The 19,040-nt window shown below is 28.4% G+C and overlaps 1 protein-coding gene across 4 annotated transcripts in view; it reads left to right on the forward strand.

The window, feature by feature from the left end:
• The window catches only part of LOC113377393 (glutaminase kidney isoform, mitochondrial-like), a 78,731-nt gene that overhangs the window by 47,498 nt on the left and 12,193 nt on the right, over positions 1-19,040 (forward strand). For 2 of the 4 annotated variants that reach the window (XM_026617700.1, XM_026617701.1), the window contains 3 exons: positions 121-217; positions 9,394-9,533; positions 13,775-13,958. In XM_026617700.1, the coding sequence (XP_026473485.1) occupies positions 121-217; positions 9,394-9,533; positions 13,775-13,958 (421 nt within the window). The remainder of the gene's footprint in view (positions 1-120; positions 218-9,393; positions 9,534-13,774; positions 13,959-19,040) is intronic. The other 2 variants (XM_026617702.1, XM_026617703.1) reach the window with 1 other exon arrangement.

Here is a 19,040-nt window from a genome sequence, read left to right on the forward strand (position 1 = left end):
GTTACTAGCAGTGCCTTCGCAAATTTAACGCTTATTTCTTGATTTTTTCCTTGATTTTATTTTTGCATCATTAATTATTAAATAACCTCGTTATTTATTATAATTAAACTTTTTTTTCAGCGCCCGAGACCAAGAGACGAAGAGCGCCGAAGATGTGCTTTTTGATATGTTCCGCAATGAAGAGACGGACTTGCTGCCCATCGGAAAATTTCTGGCCGTAAGTATTTATTGTTAAATAATTGTAAGTAGTTATAAGTAATCATAACTAATGTAAGCGTAACTCACAAATGAATTATTTTGACGCAATTTGTAGTAACATTACCTTTCGATATTTTTTTAATAGAGTTGATCAACAAGGATTGTTTTTTTTTTAATTTTTAAAATTTCGACTTTTTTGCTCTCTTAATTACATAGGGATTGACTGTGTTTTACCTGAATGTTTTGGCACTGCTACCTCGCAAAATTCGTTTTAAACTAATTATTGTGTCTTAAGCTATTATTTACGAAGCTTCACTGATCTTCACCAAATACTAATCAAAACAATTAGCAAACGAATTTTTTTTCAAATTCGGACAGTTTTCTGGGAAATTGCGAAATACATAAACTACTTTTACGGTTAATTAAATATAATCAATTTAATTATTAAATATTTGCAATCGATGGCAATAATAATATACATATGATGATATCAATCATTTAGGAGTAACAAGTAAGTACTTTTTGATTAGTAAATGATAGAGTAACTATTAATAAACTAGTGGCGTATGACATCGTGTCTTAAGGCAAATTGCTGGCACTTCCCGTACCGTAACAAAATATTCGAGGAATATTAAGGAGGTCTTCCTATGTGACGGCCTGTTTTTTAGGGATATTTTAGGATTTTTTTTCTTTTGCCTCGAAAAAAAGAGCTCCCACTTTCTCCACGATTCCGGCTGATCGGCTTATCTGAAAAAAAAAATAAACGGCGTTTTAATTTGTAGACTTAAAAGCACGGAATGACCTATAATCAAATGAATATAAAAAAATTGGATTTTTGATAGACATTTGAAATAAAAGTTGCAAATTAGGCGTTTTTTTTTTTGTTTTTCGCTATAAAAAAATCGAAGTTTTGAAAATTTCATTCCATGCGTTTAAATATATTGAGTGTGCCCTGTAAATTTCAAGTAATTCGGTCCAGCCGTTTCTGAGATACAATGGTGAAAAGTTTGAAAAACACAGTTTTGAGAAAAACGCGTTTAAAGTTTCAAGTCCGTTAAAAACTATTAAAATATCAACTTACTCTCAATCGGCGATGTCTGGTTCATAGAGTATTCCTTCCTCTTCCTCCTGAAACTCTTTTGAAGCAGATTGTTCAGCTCTTGAGTCAATCCTGGCTTGTTTAACGACATCACTTACGCGCCGCTCAGAACGTAAGATTCGCTTTTCATCCCGTTTCTCAACATACGCTTGGGCTTCACGACCAACAGGGCATCCCATACTCGACATAACTTTTAAAATACCTTGATAACCTTCATTAAAGATAATAACTGCTAAGTAGCTAGCAATTTCAACAATTTTGGGACCAGAATGAAGATGTTTAGGAGCGAAAGTCCAAATCAAAGAATTCAAAGATTCGTTATTGTTTTGTGTCTCTGCTCCTAAACAAACTTTGTATAAACGGATATATGAATAAAAGGGAGGCCGGGTATAAAGCCGACGGTACACAATAGGCCCGGGCTCTAACTGCCAACTCAGCGCTCCGAACCGCTCTTTCTTTTACCTGCTGTATCTTTAAAACGACTTCGAATTTTCTAAAATCGCTTTACTACCGTATTCTAGACATGTTAAGGGAAGAAAAAAATCGATTTTTTCAACCCATCACATAGGAAGACCCCCTTAAATGTTTCCAAATAGATTATTATAAATACAGTAACATTGTCTAATATTTATAAGAATTATATAAATCGAATTGCAAAGTTAAAATTATTTATTTAAAGTATATAAGTGAACTTTAGAACTTTAGCCAGAATAAAAATTAAAATCTGAATTATTTTCGAATTTAATTTTGAAATAAAAAAATAACCCCAAAAGCAATTGTTTTATCAACACAAGTAGAAAGTTTTTTGAATCATTCAAATCGGATGCTTTTTTCTCTCAAAAACTGTCATTTTTTGTACATTTAGCTTTGTATCTTCAACATGGCTGGACCTGGCTTTGCCAAAAACTAATCATTATTTCACCCAATCATTACAAATTGAAAGTTTTTTTTTGCCAAAAACTAATCGGCACATCTCCTTATCAATAGGCATTGAATGTTTTTTGAACCATTCTAATCGATTGATCCGTGCGTCCGAAAACGTGGGCGAAAAATTGCGGACACACAAAATACACACACACACACATTTTTTCTAAGTTATGCCAAAATGTTCAGAAATCTTCAAAACGTGAAGATATGCAAAAATTTTCAATTTCGATTTTTGGCGATTATAAGAACTTACTCTACGGGAAGTTAACAAGTATAATAATAATATTAATATTAAGTTAATAATTACTTACTGTATATTAATACTTACAATTAATAATGAAAACTTAAATAAATAGTAATGGAATAAATGTAAAATCAATTATAGAAAATATATATAAGTTACAATTGCAATATGTAAGTATTTTTACAAAATGCAATAATTAAATTTCGTATAATAACACTTAAATACAAAAATCACATTATCTGTAATGATACAAAATTTAAAGTAGTTATTAACTATTAATTTCTTGTTGTCTTTGCCGCAACTTCTATTTTATACACATTTATGTATCTACTAAATTTAAAATAAAAATATTGTATGTGAGAAAATTTCATTTTGTTTACAAATCATTTAATCATTATTATTCTGCAATAGATTTCTAATTTGGTTCTGCCGAAATTAAGATAAAATGCCGTTAAGATAAAATCTTTATCAACTAATATTAAATATTCCATCGGAGTAATCAATTTTTATGTAACTTGCAGTAATAATTACAACAGATTAGAAAAAATCTTGTTGCCGTGCTGCTTTATGCGAGTAGACCCAAAATTGAATTGTATTTCAAATAATGCATATCATTATTAATTGCGGCTTATAATTATTATTAGTGCATAGACCCAAGGCATGTCCATGGTGAGAGCACCCAATTTTTTACTCATTCAGTTTCTCTTATTTTTTATTCATTATCTAGATTTTATATCTCACACTTCTGATTTTATATTATATCAGGTACTTCTAATTTCTTCAATGTTTTTGATCATCTACAATATTGTTGATCAAGGTTTTCAATCTCATTTTACTCTTTATAACGCCGTGCTGTAGTCTCCATTTTTTCAATATAATACATTCTTTTTTATTTTAATAATTCTCTTAAAGCTCCTTTTGAATTGTTAGTTTCTCGGCCCGTTCTTTCTTCTTCTGCACCATATTCAAAGCTTTCTAAGTATGTTATTTTTGCTTTCCATAGAATGCATGTCTCTGATCCGCACAGATCCATTCCGTTTCTTAGACTTATAAAAAGCGGATAAAATTTTAGTATATAAATGTTTTCATAGATCTTTAAACTCAAGCTTTGCATTTAACATTTCTAATATTAACTATCTAAGATGAGTTCAAAAAATTATCAATAGAATGAAATAGTGAAATCAGCTTTTTGGATTACTTAAAAACTATTTGATGTATTAATATGGTAATATTAACTAAGCTGTAGAACTAATATTTAATTAAGCTGGAGAAGATATAAAACTTTTAAATTAAGTTTTGAACGAAATTCGAGGTAATTAAGTTCACTGAAAGAAACAAAAAGTTTATTTTACGAACTTTAACTATATATCTATAGAACATAACATTCATTGCAAACGAAAAATAGTTATTTTTCTCAACTTCGAGCTTTGTCACTAATCAACAAAAAAAAACAATCACTATTAGTTTAGTAAAGTAAACACATCGAGGTCATCTAAAAATAGAGAATTTTGTACAATTTGAACGCAGATGTTAAGGATAGAGTGAAAAATACAGTGCGATTTTGCAAAAACAAGAGTATATGAGATAATACGTATTATTTCACGAATCTCGGTATCTGTTAGTCAAGTCTAATAAGTCGTAATAAATATTTGAAAATAAACATGTCAACCAAAATATGTCAAAATTGTAAATAACGCTGAGAAAAAGACAAAACAATCGAATCGCGAAAATTGTATAATATTGCAGAGTCTGAATATGCTATTTTTTTTCAAACCTATTTTTGATTTGTATTTTCAAGTAAAATGGATAATACTGAATTTACCAAGTTATCCGATAACAAATAACACATATCAAGCAAACAACTATCTGACTATGTTCAGTAAAACTCCCAGCTAATTCAACATTGTAAAAATTCAATTGTTGGTTTTGTTGTTTTTCAAAAATTAGTCACCTTGTCCATTTTACCTCATATGCGGGGTAAAACGGGACAGCTAGGGAGAAACAGGTACAATGCTTATTTTTAATTTTGGAAAGATTTTACTAAATAATAGATACATTATTTAACCAACATGAATACATTTTTTTTAGATAGATGACACTGTATATAACCTTGATCTGGTATTTTGTCAGAAAATATCAGCATAGTTGGAATCAATATTTATTTAACTTATCTCTTCTGTATTTTCTTTTTGCAACCTAATTTACTTTTCTATTTCTTGTTTTTTTAATGTTTTCTCTTTTGTCAGGATAAAGGCTCAGATGATCCTTTCTATTCCAACCACATGGAAGCTTTTATAAATGTTATATGTAAAAAAAAAAACTATTGAATCCAATATAAAAATAACAATAAATCTTATGAAACATTTAAATAATGTAGACTTAAAAATTATATTAAGGTCTCGTAATTTAAACAAAAGTGCTCACAATAAAAAAGAACTAACAATGAACGAAAATACTTTTGCTATGGATTTTCAAACATTGCCGTATATCTCTCGATAGCAAAGTCGTAGGAATCACGGTGATGGCTGGCCACTCTTCTTTTTCCCTCTACTATCAAATATTGTTATTGAACAATTCTTAACAATTCTTGTTTTTGAGATATCGATGGTGAACCTTTTTACCCGCGGACCTTTAAGCCTCGCTCTACATGAGGATATTCTGAAAGCATTGCTGTAACTGTTTTGTTGAGTAAACCTAATATTACTTTTTGCTATAGGGTATCAACAAATTAATATGAAACGTAGCCTCGACAACAATATTGTCGGATCGACATATTGAAAATGAATAGCGCGTCAAATAAAACTTTGACTACCCTAAGCTTTACTACTATAAAATAAAATTTAATTTCATTAATGTATATTGATAACTTAATAAGAAAGCGAATAAAGCGTGTTAAGTCTTGCAATATTGAAAACAATCAGTCAAACAATATAATATTGGAAATGCTGACTTTTATAATACTAAAGACATTTCAAGAAATTTTATAATAAAAATTCATCTAACCTTATTTGATAATTATTTTAAGATGATTTAATTCCGGTACTAAATCTTTTCATTTAAATACCTTACACCTCACTTTACCATAATATAAATGTAATAATTAACGAATTAAAAAAAAATCTTTAGCAGTTCCCATTATATCAGTTATATTAGTAGGTACTTCTTTATATTGAATCTTACTTTCTACCAGTTTTAGTTATAAACAAAATCTTTTTCGATGGGAAGGTAATTAACACCAACCTTTTCCATTCTGTTTTGGAATTAACTAACAAATTGTTTGCGGAGTTGTTAAGATGATCAGCAATCCTATGAATTTAAAGTTTATTCGAGAGAAATTGTATTATAAAAAATACGCAAATAGAACATAAAAAAGCAGGAAAATATATTTAAAGCACTTTCCTTTACGAACGCAGCAAACTAATCCCTGCGATAATTTTATCCATTCGTCCAATAATAGCTGGCGTTGCCCTTGAAATTTCGGCGCTAAATTTAAACCGTCGTGTGCAGCGGATGAGCGATTACGATTGGGAATGAAAATGAAATGTTTATTTGCAAATATCTATCTTATCGACTCGCGAAATATGAAAATTTGGCATCAGCGAAAGCTGTAATTAATTCATATCGGAGATAACAAAATCAGGGTATATTAAACGCAGGGCAGGACTAGGAATTAAAGAAATTTTGACAAGTTTACGACTTATTCATTAAGGCAACTTAAACTAAAATTGCTCAATTGACGGTTTCAATGTTTTAATAATTGTCCTGAACATATATAGGGTGTCCAAGAACTCAACGTCAACTACCATGAAAAAAATTTAAAAACATATTACATGTAGTTTGTATTATTAAATTAGCTTCATAAAATTTTTAAGTGCTAGAGCTTTGCTGAAACTAAACATTTTTCGATTATTGTGGCCAATTTTGTTAATTTTATTCATTTAAGCCTAGGATTTGCAATCGTAAATAATATAATACTTCTAAGACCACAGTAAAAAATAATAACACAATTGCTCCAAGTTTTCTCGAATTAAGACCATTTGTTAAACTATATATTTAAAATTTTCAAAATTGGTCAACTTTGATAAGTCTTTAAAAAAAATTGAAAGTGTTTTGGCAAGTTCATCAAAAGTTTGCGCATTTATTTAGGATTGTTTAATGGTACTTGATAGTTTTATGATAAAAGAATGCGAAGAAACAAATTTGAGTACATAATTTCAGAGTTCCAAACTACGTGGCATATTTTTCTTTCAATGTAGTTACTATGAATATTTCGTTTCAGCTTGACGTTGAGTTCTAGTACACCCTGTATATACACATACACATAAATATACACATATATATTGCTCAAAAACGCCTGAACCGATTTCAGCAATTTAAAAGCCATTTGATGTGTCTCAATGAGAACTATCGTTTGTCAGCTTTGTGCGACGATTTGCCGAGCCGTTTCTTTGTAATTTGGAAAAAAGTGTTAAACTTTTCGTCCACATTTAAGGTCATACTACCGAATCGATTTTAAAAAACCAAACACTGTTCGAAAGATATTAGTTGGGAATGATACTGGTTAGGTGAAAATCTACCAAACCGTTTTCTATCTAATTAACTATCATGGCCTTATTAAACTTACTGAAATATTACGGCCTTACGACAAGTAGTTTAATTTTAAAAATTCATCAAAGTTTGAGAAAATGAGTAATTTTTTTTTGACGTTTGTTAAAATTAAAATTAGACGCTTTACTTGGTATGTTCTTAATGAACATACTAAACTAAACTATCAAAGTCCTACAGAAACTGGTTCAATTATAAAAATTGTTGATTTTTGAAAATTTGCTTTTAGAAAATACTCCAAGTTAACGTGTTCGTTTGTTTTCAATTATGTGCAATAAATTCACTTGGAATACTTTTAATCACTCATGAATTAATTTATTTAAGTTCGTGTAACTTGCCTCAAGCCAAAAAATACCAATACCAACTAGTTTTATATAGTTTTTGTTTAACAAAGAACACATAACCAGAAAAATAATTATAACACTTTGAAAAAATGTGAGAAATATGATTTATAGCTGTTTTTTAATTTTAGTTTGTATTGAGAAATGAAGAAAGTAGCATCATAATTTTATTATATATTATTACTATTATGATTTTTATAACGAGCAATAATGGTTTTCTGTTCATTATTAAAATGATACCAACTAATAATTATTTTCTTTTGTTTTGTTTTTGGTTGGACACATAATTAGTGTCTATATTGGGATTATGGCTATTAACATTCCAAGAATATATATTTATATACATATACATATATAAATAAATTAAGTATGAGTAAACTGTTTGATGTATTTTAAACTCATTAGTTTTGTAATTTCTTATCGATTGTTTAATTCCTATTTCAAAACTTTATTTGCATTTAATTGGCACTATAATAAGTTGTTTGAATTATATTGCCGAGAATTTTTGCGTATGACTAATTGTAAGTTCCAACTGAATTATAATATTATTGATTGAATCGATAAGATGTAAATTATTTACAATAAACCGAAGAAAATATCTGATAAACAAAATCATATTTCTAGATTGTATATATTGATCAATAACCGATAAAAATAAATTACGAAATAAATTCATATTTACTTACTTCATTAATGATTCATAATGTACTTTGGTGTTTACGATTCAACTATATTTTCTTTCTAACTATAAAATTAACATTTTGTTAAATTAATCGTAACGCGCACTTTTAAATATAATGATTAAAAAATATCTAAATAGAAAAAATAAATTGTGAATTTATAAGAAATGTAATAAAAACAATATTTTATTTTTCTTATTGTGGTATGCATTTTAATTTTTTTAATTGAAGTAATATAATGTAAAATATATAAAATTAATTTTATTATGAAATAATAAATATGAAATAAGGTCCTTTAATTATTACTCCGCTCGATTAGATTATGTTTTGATTATTCACTTTTTATGTAAACATATATAAACGTCGTCGTCCAAGTTATAAGCTCTTATATTTCTTATAAAGTTGCAGTGCTTACAATAATAAATCATTTCAAAATCATTTAGTATTTTTCGAATTCTTCATAATGGTATGGAAAGTTCTAGCAGTTTGTCTAAAGGCACGATACCATGTTAGTTTAGTTTTTTTTTCAATTTTTAATTTTTTTATTTTAATTTCACTAGTTTTTTTCATTTTTATATAGTTTTATATAGTTATTTTAGTTATATATTAATATATCTATACATATTCTTCTCACACATCACACAATTATTATACGTTATCGTCATGTGTCGATAAATAGAATTTTCTGCCAATTTTTTTATAGAATTAACATCAACTACTCTAACCTAAAATTAATGAAGAAATTTAATTAATTAGTCAAAAATATAAGAGCAGAGTACCAAACCATCCTAATATTCTATATTAGGCCAAGAATTTATTGAAGTCGCACGGCATCGAACGGCTAAAAAGAAAACGCCCCCTCGACGGATCCGACACATTGACTTCCACATAATATATAATATATTCATTCTAATTAGCAGTACTACTTATTTAGTTGTTTATTTATATTTTGATTTATTTTTATTGTGTTTAGTTTATTAGTTCTGTCTTTTTTTATTTGTTGATATAATTCACAATTTATACTCATTTACCTCATAGATCTTTTTATTTTTAAGTTTACTCTATTTAATCACAAAATTTAAATTTAATATATCAAAATTGAAAAGGCTTACTACTGGGTAACCTTTTAGATCTAATGTTTAATATTTCATATATCATCAAAATGACTGACTGTCTTCCTTTTTGTAAAGACAGATTGTAATTCAATAAAGAGAATAAAAAAAAGTTTATACAAGACATGATCCACATATAAGCATATTAAATTTAAAATGAAACTGCATTTTCTACTTTTGTTTCTAGGCATTGCGCACAACCGGGATAAGGAAAAATGACCCGCGAATCGGAGAGATGATGGAAAATCTCGCCGTGGTGCACAGGAATTCAGGATTCGAAGGCGGTTCTCCTGAAACGCAGAAAATGGATAGGGAAACGTTCAGAAGGTTTGAATTTAAACTTCATGTTAATTAGTACATTAACATATAGCTCAAAGATCATAATGTCAAAATTAAATCAAAATTTAGTTGAAAAATATTACTTGGTTTGGTTTCCTTTATTTGTACATCTTCAGTTAATCTATAGAATTATATTCGATATTTACCGAAGACAACTCTAGTGATTTTAGTTGGCTCCAGCATATTTAGAATCAGGCCATTTTGCAGCATGATCTCTTGAAACAGTTTTGCATTCAGATATTGCACTCTGTGTCTTATGTTTACTTAATATTTCATTTTCTCCGATTAAGCCATCTTGATGTTTTATTTTTACTATTATAAAATTTCAAAAATAGAAAACCTACTACTAGCTAGTTGTCCAATAATTTTTTTTTCAATTTTCTACTAATTACTAAATATCGTGCTTACTCTTAAGAAAGTATATAATTGGAATTGCATACTTTCAATGCATTAGGAATTTAAATTTATTACAAAATAACAAATGTTGCATAATAGCAGAAATCGGATTTAATTAACAGTATTCTTGAACTATGCTGTTATTAGCAAGAGTAATACAAATATCAGGGTGGATTTTTAAATTTGTTATATTTTAGTAACATTAGTCTTACCCCATCGAAGACATATGGATGAATGATTGTTGTTTAGATTTAGAGTTATTATATAGCGTATATCCAGTTTTCTGTAAGTTGTAATCGATGCATCGGCGATTTTGATTTAACTAAGGTGACCATTTTCTTTAAGTCAAAACCGGGGCTGTAACTTGTTTTGCTAATCCGGAACAGGAGAGAGGGTGCATTACGCTAAATGACTTCAATATGATTTAAAATAACAAACACTATATTCATGAATGCAATAAACATCAGCTTTTTTAAATAAATCAAATGTTTCAATTCAGAATTACTGACTTTTATTAATACTTTTTTATTCGGTTATGTGTTAGGTTACATTCTACCTTACATTTTTGATCTATGCGATTTTCGATTTTAAGTCTTCTATGAAAAATGTTTTGATCTTTTTCATAATTAACATATTGTTAGTAATGAATAAGCACTTGTGCCATGTAGTGAAAAAATTCGTTTTCATAATTTTTGCTAATTCTCGTAAAGTTTCCGTTGTAATTTTATTGTGCAGATTCAGTTTAATCCTATACTATGTAAAAACCCAGGACCGTAACAAAAGTTCAAAATTCGGAACAAATAATGATTTTAGGAAAACCTGGGGTACAAGGTAGAAATCCGGGACTGTCCCGGCCAACCCGATACGTATGGTTACCTTATTTTAACTCTTATCCATTCATAACATTTTTTTTTAATTTTTAGAAACAACTTTCTTTATTTTAATTTCCATCAATGAATGTTTTTACTGAATTTCGATTATTTTTTTGTGTAACTTAAAGATTAAATTAAAGTACAAAAAACCTATTATTAATTAAGGTTTATCCATGTCTAACGCTATTGTTTTAAATTTTTGGGATCTCCTTTCTTTATTTTAATTTTTTAATGGAGAATAATAAAATCTGAAGATACAACAGATTTTTAGAGGTGACTGAGTACTACACAAACCTATGGCCAAGCTGTATTTCTTCAACAGAGTTTCTGAAACTTTGCGCGATTAGTAATCATGCCATAACTCAAAAATGGATGTTTGGATTTTGCTTCGTAATTTAAAAATGATTGAATAATGAAAAGCGCAGTAATAATACATCAAAACCTTGAACCTCCAAATGTACCAAATCAATTGAAATGAAATCAGTGTCAGATTATGCACTTGCAATAACTATCAATATGCTCCATTAACATTTGTATGATTAAGAATTCATTAAAAATAATTTTTCCCTTAGTTTCTGGCACTTGCAATAACAATCCATTAAGAATATTTTTTCCACTAGTTCCTTGTCCTCATATTTCCGACAATTGAAAATTCTCACTGTTCTCCTGTATATTTTTGCTAATTACATATAGAATAATCCTGAACGCTTCAACTTATCCTCCATGTCGAATTCCTATTATAATACAGGAAATTTGACTATAAAAGGACCAACTTTTAAATTTGAAACTTCTTTCAATACCATAAACTAAAGAGGAGTACATCTTTTTAATCTACTCCCACTATATGTTAGGGAATTGAGTGATCGTCATTTTCACAATACCATCGTTAAGCTTTTAAAAGCCCAAGTTTCTTCGATACTTCTAAATTTGCCAATTTCGATATCAAATAATATTTTGATAAGGAATGCCTACTAATAATATCTGATACGACTTTTTTTTCAACAGTTACAATTATTTTTTCCTTTTTCCATATTTTTATAATTTTTATTCCAGATTATTTGGAAATTTTTCTACTCTAAGTGTTTTATCATTACAATTATTTTCATATTATATTCTTTTTTTGAGACTGCCCTTAATTATTATTTTCCAAATTTTGGACTTAAATGAAAATTGCGTTACGGATATTTAAAGGTTTCGTTTACCATCAAATGAATCTCAAGATCTACAAGCCTTAAATAAACTATCTCAATATTATAACATTTTTTCTTCAAGTTATTAGATAATACCAATGTATGGTTTAATATTGCTTTAGAGTTGTGTTTTACTCTAATAAATTCAATTAAGATAATTTATTTTTTGTAATTATTAAATTTAACACTTTGGGGACGGCTGTCCACCTCAGTGGACAAACATACTCTGTGAGGCACACGCTATTTTATAAACAGTGTTTCAGTTTGAATCGAAAAGTTGAATAAATTACATATAGCAGTGATAAACATTATTGTATTTTGAAAAAAATTTAAGTTCTTTTAGTAGTATTGTTAGCCTTTTTCTTTGCTATATGTTTTTTTTAATATTTAAAACGACCGAGCGCTTTTACATTGGCAAAACGACTGGTAAATTTTGTGAATTAAGCAGTAGTGAAGATGGGTTTCAAATAGACATTCATACAGACAAATTTTACGAAATTACCATTCGCACCGATGATAGTGATGAATGTGATGATGATATTATCCAACCAACAAAAAGAAGAAAAAGTTCGATAAACTAAATGAAGAGCGGGAAGACATTAGCGAATGTGCCGATTCTCCTTCAATAATCGAGTTTGACATACATCAACAAACACCCCGACTACAAATACCAAGCAATATAAAACATCCAATAGATTATTTTATAAATGAATTATTAGACAATATAATAGAAAAAATAAACCGTTATGGCAGCAAAAAATGACCAAATATACTGACTAATCAGTGGCATATTCTAAATGCGAGTGATAGAAAAAGGGATTGTATTGTCTGTTCTGACAGAAAAGCACTAGGTGGAAGGCGGCGAACAACATTTTATTGTAAAACATGTCAAAATCAACCAGCTATGCATTTTAGAAATTGTTTTGAACGTCACCATTCTTTATAAAATGATCAAAAATAAATTATTATTATAAATGTATGTCCTTCAATAACCACAAATTTTTATCAAACAAATTGCATAACATACATAATAAAATCAAGTTTACAGCCGGTAAAGTAGATTGTTTTGAAATCGGTGCCGTCCTGAAAGTGTTAATACTGTATCCCAAATATAAATATAAATATAAATATGTGGTATGCAGTGCGTAGAAGTTCTACATTCACAATCAGAGTTTTTACACTAACAATTTTCTAGAAATATTTTTTATGGGCAAAGAAAGTTGGTCTGGCACTGGCTAGTAAATACACATGACCATATTTTTTTGTCAAATCCGGGATGGCAATTTTTACTTACGTTTATCAGGGACGGAGCTAGGTAAGGATACGATACGAATCATTTTTTTGAATCAGAATTGCGGATTTTTTTATTTGATTACATTTATTAACTATGGTATTATATTATATCTTATATTTTTTTTATCTATATGTTTTATCGCTCGAGTCTTGTATAAAATTCTATTTAATTTTCTTCGTACTTAATTTGAAAACAAATGGCATATGTTTGTTTGTCTCAAATAATCTCAAATAATTTGTCTCGATAAATTTTATTAATTTTTCTATCAATTTTCGAAAAACCGGGACAATTCGGGACAAATGAACTAAATCCTGGACATATACTGCTTTTGAAAAAACCCGGGACACAAGGTGGAAATGCGGGACTGTCCCGGCCAAACCGGGACGTATGGTCACCTTAATATTATATTAAACTGTTCTTACGTGCAATAATGTTAATTTTGATTTTAGATATATTATAAAAGTATATCATTTGCAGCGTGGTGGCGCCGAACATCGTGCTGATAGCGCGCGCGTTCCGTCACCAATTCATAATTCCGGACTTCCAAGGATTCGCGAAGGACTTGGAGGAAGTGTACTGGAAGTGCAAGGGCAATAACGATGGCAAGGTGGGCAGACCGTCGCGCGTTGTGAACCCGGACGACGATCCCGCCGGCGAAAATGTACTAGCAAAAAACGCCCACTCACGATGGTCAATGCACGACACACACAATAATCGTTCGTTAACAATTAAACACGCCATTATAAACGAGTTGCATCATACGAGAAATATTATTGATAATTAAGTAATGGATAAATCGCGTAACATTTTATGGTTAGATTAAAGAATATATATTGATTTTTATTGTCCTTATCATTTCATATCATTTCATATCATTGGACTATTCAGCTAAAAATTATACTAATAGACAATTTGTTTTAGAAGCTATTGATATTGCATCTAAACTGAAACAATCGACTGCTGAACTATTAATAGGCGGCTTTTAGAATTCCAATCCATTAATCGGCTATTAACAACTTAGTGAATGGTTGCCTCGGTCAATAGAGCTAGAACGTCAAACGTATTGTAGAACTGTAACAATAACACAAAACACCCGAGAATAAAAGCGAAAACATAGCCTTCCAGCTGTCTTGAAATATCTTCAAAAAAATTTGGAGATTTTTATTACTTTTATCAGAACCTTGTATTCCTTCAGCACTGAATATCAACCATAAGCATCGGCACTAAAACATTTTACTACAAATATTTGACTTTATCTATTAACACGTTTTTTATTGTGATGCTGATTGACATGAATGCTATAGCATTCAAATTTTAAAGTCAATTATTTTGAATTTAATTTCATATAACCTTACGCTTTTGTAATTATTATACCTGTCAAAGTAGCCACTAACCGATTCTTAAGGCATTTTCGTATTATTTTATCTTTCCTTATAGTAAAAAAGAATACTCGACGTGGATGCTATAGCATTTATGGTATTTAACGATTAAAATATGATAATCTGACTAGAAACGGCGCTTAATCAAATTTCACAATCAATTTAAAATAAGCGTCAATTTTTGTGCCTTGCCGAAACGTTTGCTGTTCGCGAACGTGTTAAAGCAGTATATGTTTCGACTTTTAATCGGTATTAGTTAAACGCTCTTGCAATTTTGTTAATATAATTTGAGCCACATTTTTTGTTTCATCTAAATTCCCTTTTAAATACCCCACAAATAGTTACCATTATAAAATCAAAATGTAATGTAATTTGTATTTTTGAAATCTAACATTGGCAATGTACATGGAAACATTTTTCTTCAAATTCGGTGAATTTTTCTTTGCCTAAACTAAAAACTACAATGAAAATTAAAATTACCAATAGCTTAATTCATAGTGATGAATCTTGAATCAAAGTCCGACACGCAACATGTCGTCTCCGTATACACAGGTAATCGAGTGGATGTCGTTTATGAACGACCCTCGTAGCGAAAGAGTTAATATTAATTGTAATAAATAAACAGTGAACTAAAAGATCTTCTAAAACTTAGTTCTAAAAGGTAGTCTTCAATCTTCTATTTCTACAATTATAAATTGTGCTAATATATACATAAACAAAAAATACAAATCACGCAATAAAATTTTAAAAGTTAATAATAATTAGTGTTGATATCACAGTAAAACTTACCATCTTTTCCTGAAGAAAACTGAATAAATTTTTATTACATTTTTGCTCATGAAATTATCACATTCTTACTGTTATTGTGTATTTTATATTACCATTCCCAATTATAAATTTATTATTTATTACACCGCTTAGCTATTGAATGGTTTAGCTTTTGATTGATCTATATGCTGCTGTTCGGGCCAGATTTTCTCTACGAAGGAAAAAGTTCAATCATTTTTTTACACTCATAACACTAAACAAATTTTGCACTTTAAACATAACAGTTCCAAGAAAATATTTAGACATATGCAGCTCGATAGCTCCACACTGAACGATACAACAATTTTGTCACATAGCACTTGCGATTATTACATCATAAATGAAAATAAAAACCTTTACAAATCTGAATACATCAATCTGTACGGCATAACACCACGTTGTTGAAAAGTCAAAGGCGGGAAAATTTAAAAGTGGAATCATACTGCTTCTAAAATATATACATATATTAATTTGAAAGACAAGTCACACTACTGCCATTTTTTTATAAAAATGTGTACGGCGCTGCCGTAAAAAACGTATACAACTAAACATGTCTTTAAATAACAAAGTGGCCCACCCAAAGAACTTGATTTTTGAAATATTTTTTTTTCAATGTTTAGTTGTTAATTAATAAGTCACTTATTAACTACTCTTTACTATATATTTTTGCACACAAATAGACGACACACACACGCGCGCGCATATGTATACATATATATATATATATATATATATATATATAACTATCATATATATATATATATATATATATATATATATATATATATTAGGGTGGTCCTTAATATGGACATTTTCGAATTTCCTTGCTCGCAGGGGCTCAAATGCTACCAAAATGATAAAAAAAAGCCTCTATGAGTTTTAACTCTTAATATTGTGTCATAGATAGCTCGCAATTCAAAGTTTTGTATAAAAATAGTATGAAAAATTTTCACAAATTAAAAAAAAATTTTTAGATATAACTTAGCAAACAAATGTTTTGCAGAGCGTCGAATTTTCAATAAAAGATGTCACGAATTGTCACTTTTAATTCATTTGTCGATTGAATTTCGCACTATCTAAAAGTTAATATTAAGAGCTAAAACTTTTACAGATTTTTTTTTATCAATCTTGAAGCCCCTGAGAGCAAAAATGTCTAATTTTTCAAAAATAAAATTCAAAAATGTCTATATATATATATATATATATAATAACTAGTTTTTGAAAAAAATATCAGAATTACAATTCAACATATTTAAATTCCAGAACAAAAAAACTCATTATTCCGGAAAAAGTATTTATCGTCACGTATGATGCAACTTATTCCCAATGCAAAATCAGGCAGACTTATAGAAAAAATCAATTAGATTTTGCTTATTCCTTTTATTTAAATACATATTTAAATAAGTTAAAAAAAAGTCAGGTTGAAAATAGTTAAGTAGTTATTTAACTACCTGGCTGCATATCTGATCTATTGTTAACACAATTAATTGTTTGGACAGAAATTAAATTGTAGACTGTCTGGACATGGAAATCATAAATTTGTTTTGTTGTTTGTGGTTATTATATTTATTATTTGCATTTTTTAGTTGAATCAATATTTTTGGGAATTTGGTGCATGTAAATCGGGAATCTTCAATTAGTACAAAAAATATTGAATTTATTTACAGCTTCCGGAGATACTAGTTATCTCTCGCGTTTAATATTGTATAATTAGGCTACCATATAAATCTTTGTGTAAACCAAGAATTATATCGTAAAACAATTATGTCTGAATAAAATTTACTATACTGTATTTACTGCAGACATTAAATTTTCAATTCCATATTCAATAATTAATTATTGATCACAAATGCAAAAACAAAATATGATTTTTTTTTTAATATTATTTTTTGCAGTTATGTAAAATTTACTATAAATCTGTCTGCTACTTGTTTCTATAGCCTTTGCACGAATTCAAAAATAACCAAAAAATCATTAATTACTAATGCTATAAAATATTAAATATTATTCTAATTTCTGCATTATACATGCTTATTCATATCTGCACAAGTACTACAAGCACATAATTTACGTGTAAAGGCTATTTTCGAATATACATTCAGTTCTCACTAATACCAAACAAATACACATTTTTGTTCATAAAATATACCGTTTTAATTTTTAATAGTTTTAAATCAAGCAGAAATATGGCATTTATAATCAAACAAAATTAATAATAAGTTGTAGAAGAGTATGTTTTTGTTGTAGTATCACCCTTGATATAAAAACGACTGCTCAATCGTTGCATCAAAACATACATTTTTATAACGATTTTAAGAATACGAACAAGAAAGTTTTAATATTAAATACATTAATTTCAACAAATTACTAATTTATTGATTTAAGAAATAAAACTGATTATATTAAATCAGATTTGCTTGATTAACATAATACATTGAACTCGATTTACATAGCCTACAAATCTACACAACACATTGCACATTGGCTAACTTGTGGGGCATCTTGGTCAGCGGGATATTGTGTCGTCTGTGGTTTATCAATGTAATTATATATATATATATATATATATATATATATATATATATATATATATATGTATATATATCGATTATATAATCGTATATTAATGCTATATACGAATTAATATCGAGCTCTTCTAGGATTTATTGATCAAAGTTCTAAATATCAAACAATTGATCAGTAGGTATTTACCATTTTTTGACACGAATTTATTATTATTTAATTACACTATTTAATTAAATATTGTGGTTTTTTAATTTTCATGTCTATGTCAAATAAATATTCTCCAGACGGGCACGATATTATTTTTTTTTGAAAATATAAAAACATTATTATAACAATTTTGTTATAATGCAATCAAATATAGTATCAAATTGCAGGTGAGTTTAGCATGGTAATATGTTTTTTAAATATGCTTTTTAATGTCGTTTGCTTCAATATAATATAAAAAGGCTACGATAACGTAAGCCTTTTATTTATGTTTGAAATAGATTGTGTAAGTTTGATATATTATAAAACATTATGAGAAATATTTGGTATTCGCATAAAATATTTTCATGGAAAAATGATTGGCTTTAGTTAATTAAAGATAAAGCAAATAATATAATCCAAGAAATGAGAAGTTGTAGAAAACTAAAACTAATGAATTTATGGAAACAAAAGCTGATTTAATTTCTTGCAGATAAATATTTAAACGTGTTTTCTTTTAAAGAAACTATACAACAATTTAAAAACTATAACAATATAAATTTGAATTATAATTTTACTTTCCTCATATTCCACTGTTCAAGTGACCATGAAAAGCAACCCAATAGCCCTTCATTTCTAATTGCAATATATTTAATTTTAAGCCAAATTTAGCCAAAATGCCATTTTTATTTGATACCATAATCAGATCTATATTTTTAATGCAGTAGCAAAATCTGTTCAAAAACCTTGTAATTACAAAGGAAGGAGAAGTTTGTTTTCATCAAAAAATCCGATTCGCTAATTATATGTTTTCTCGACCTTTCAAGCCATTCTGAATCGAATGAGAC

The sequence above is a fragment of the Ctenocephalides felis genome, unplaced genomic scaffold (assembly GCF_003426905.1).
Source record: "Ctenocephalides felis isolate EL2017-DRISC unplaced genomic scaffold, ASM342690v1 CF-g0.4_SCAFFOLD_01886, whole genome shotgun sequence".
Taxonomy (NCBI): domain Eukaryota; kingdom Metazoa; phylum Arthropoda; class Insecta; order Siphonaptera; family Pulicidae; genus Ctenocephalides; species Ctenocephalides felis.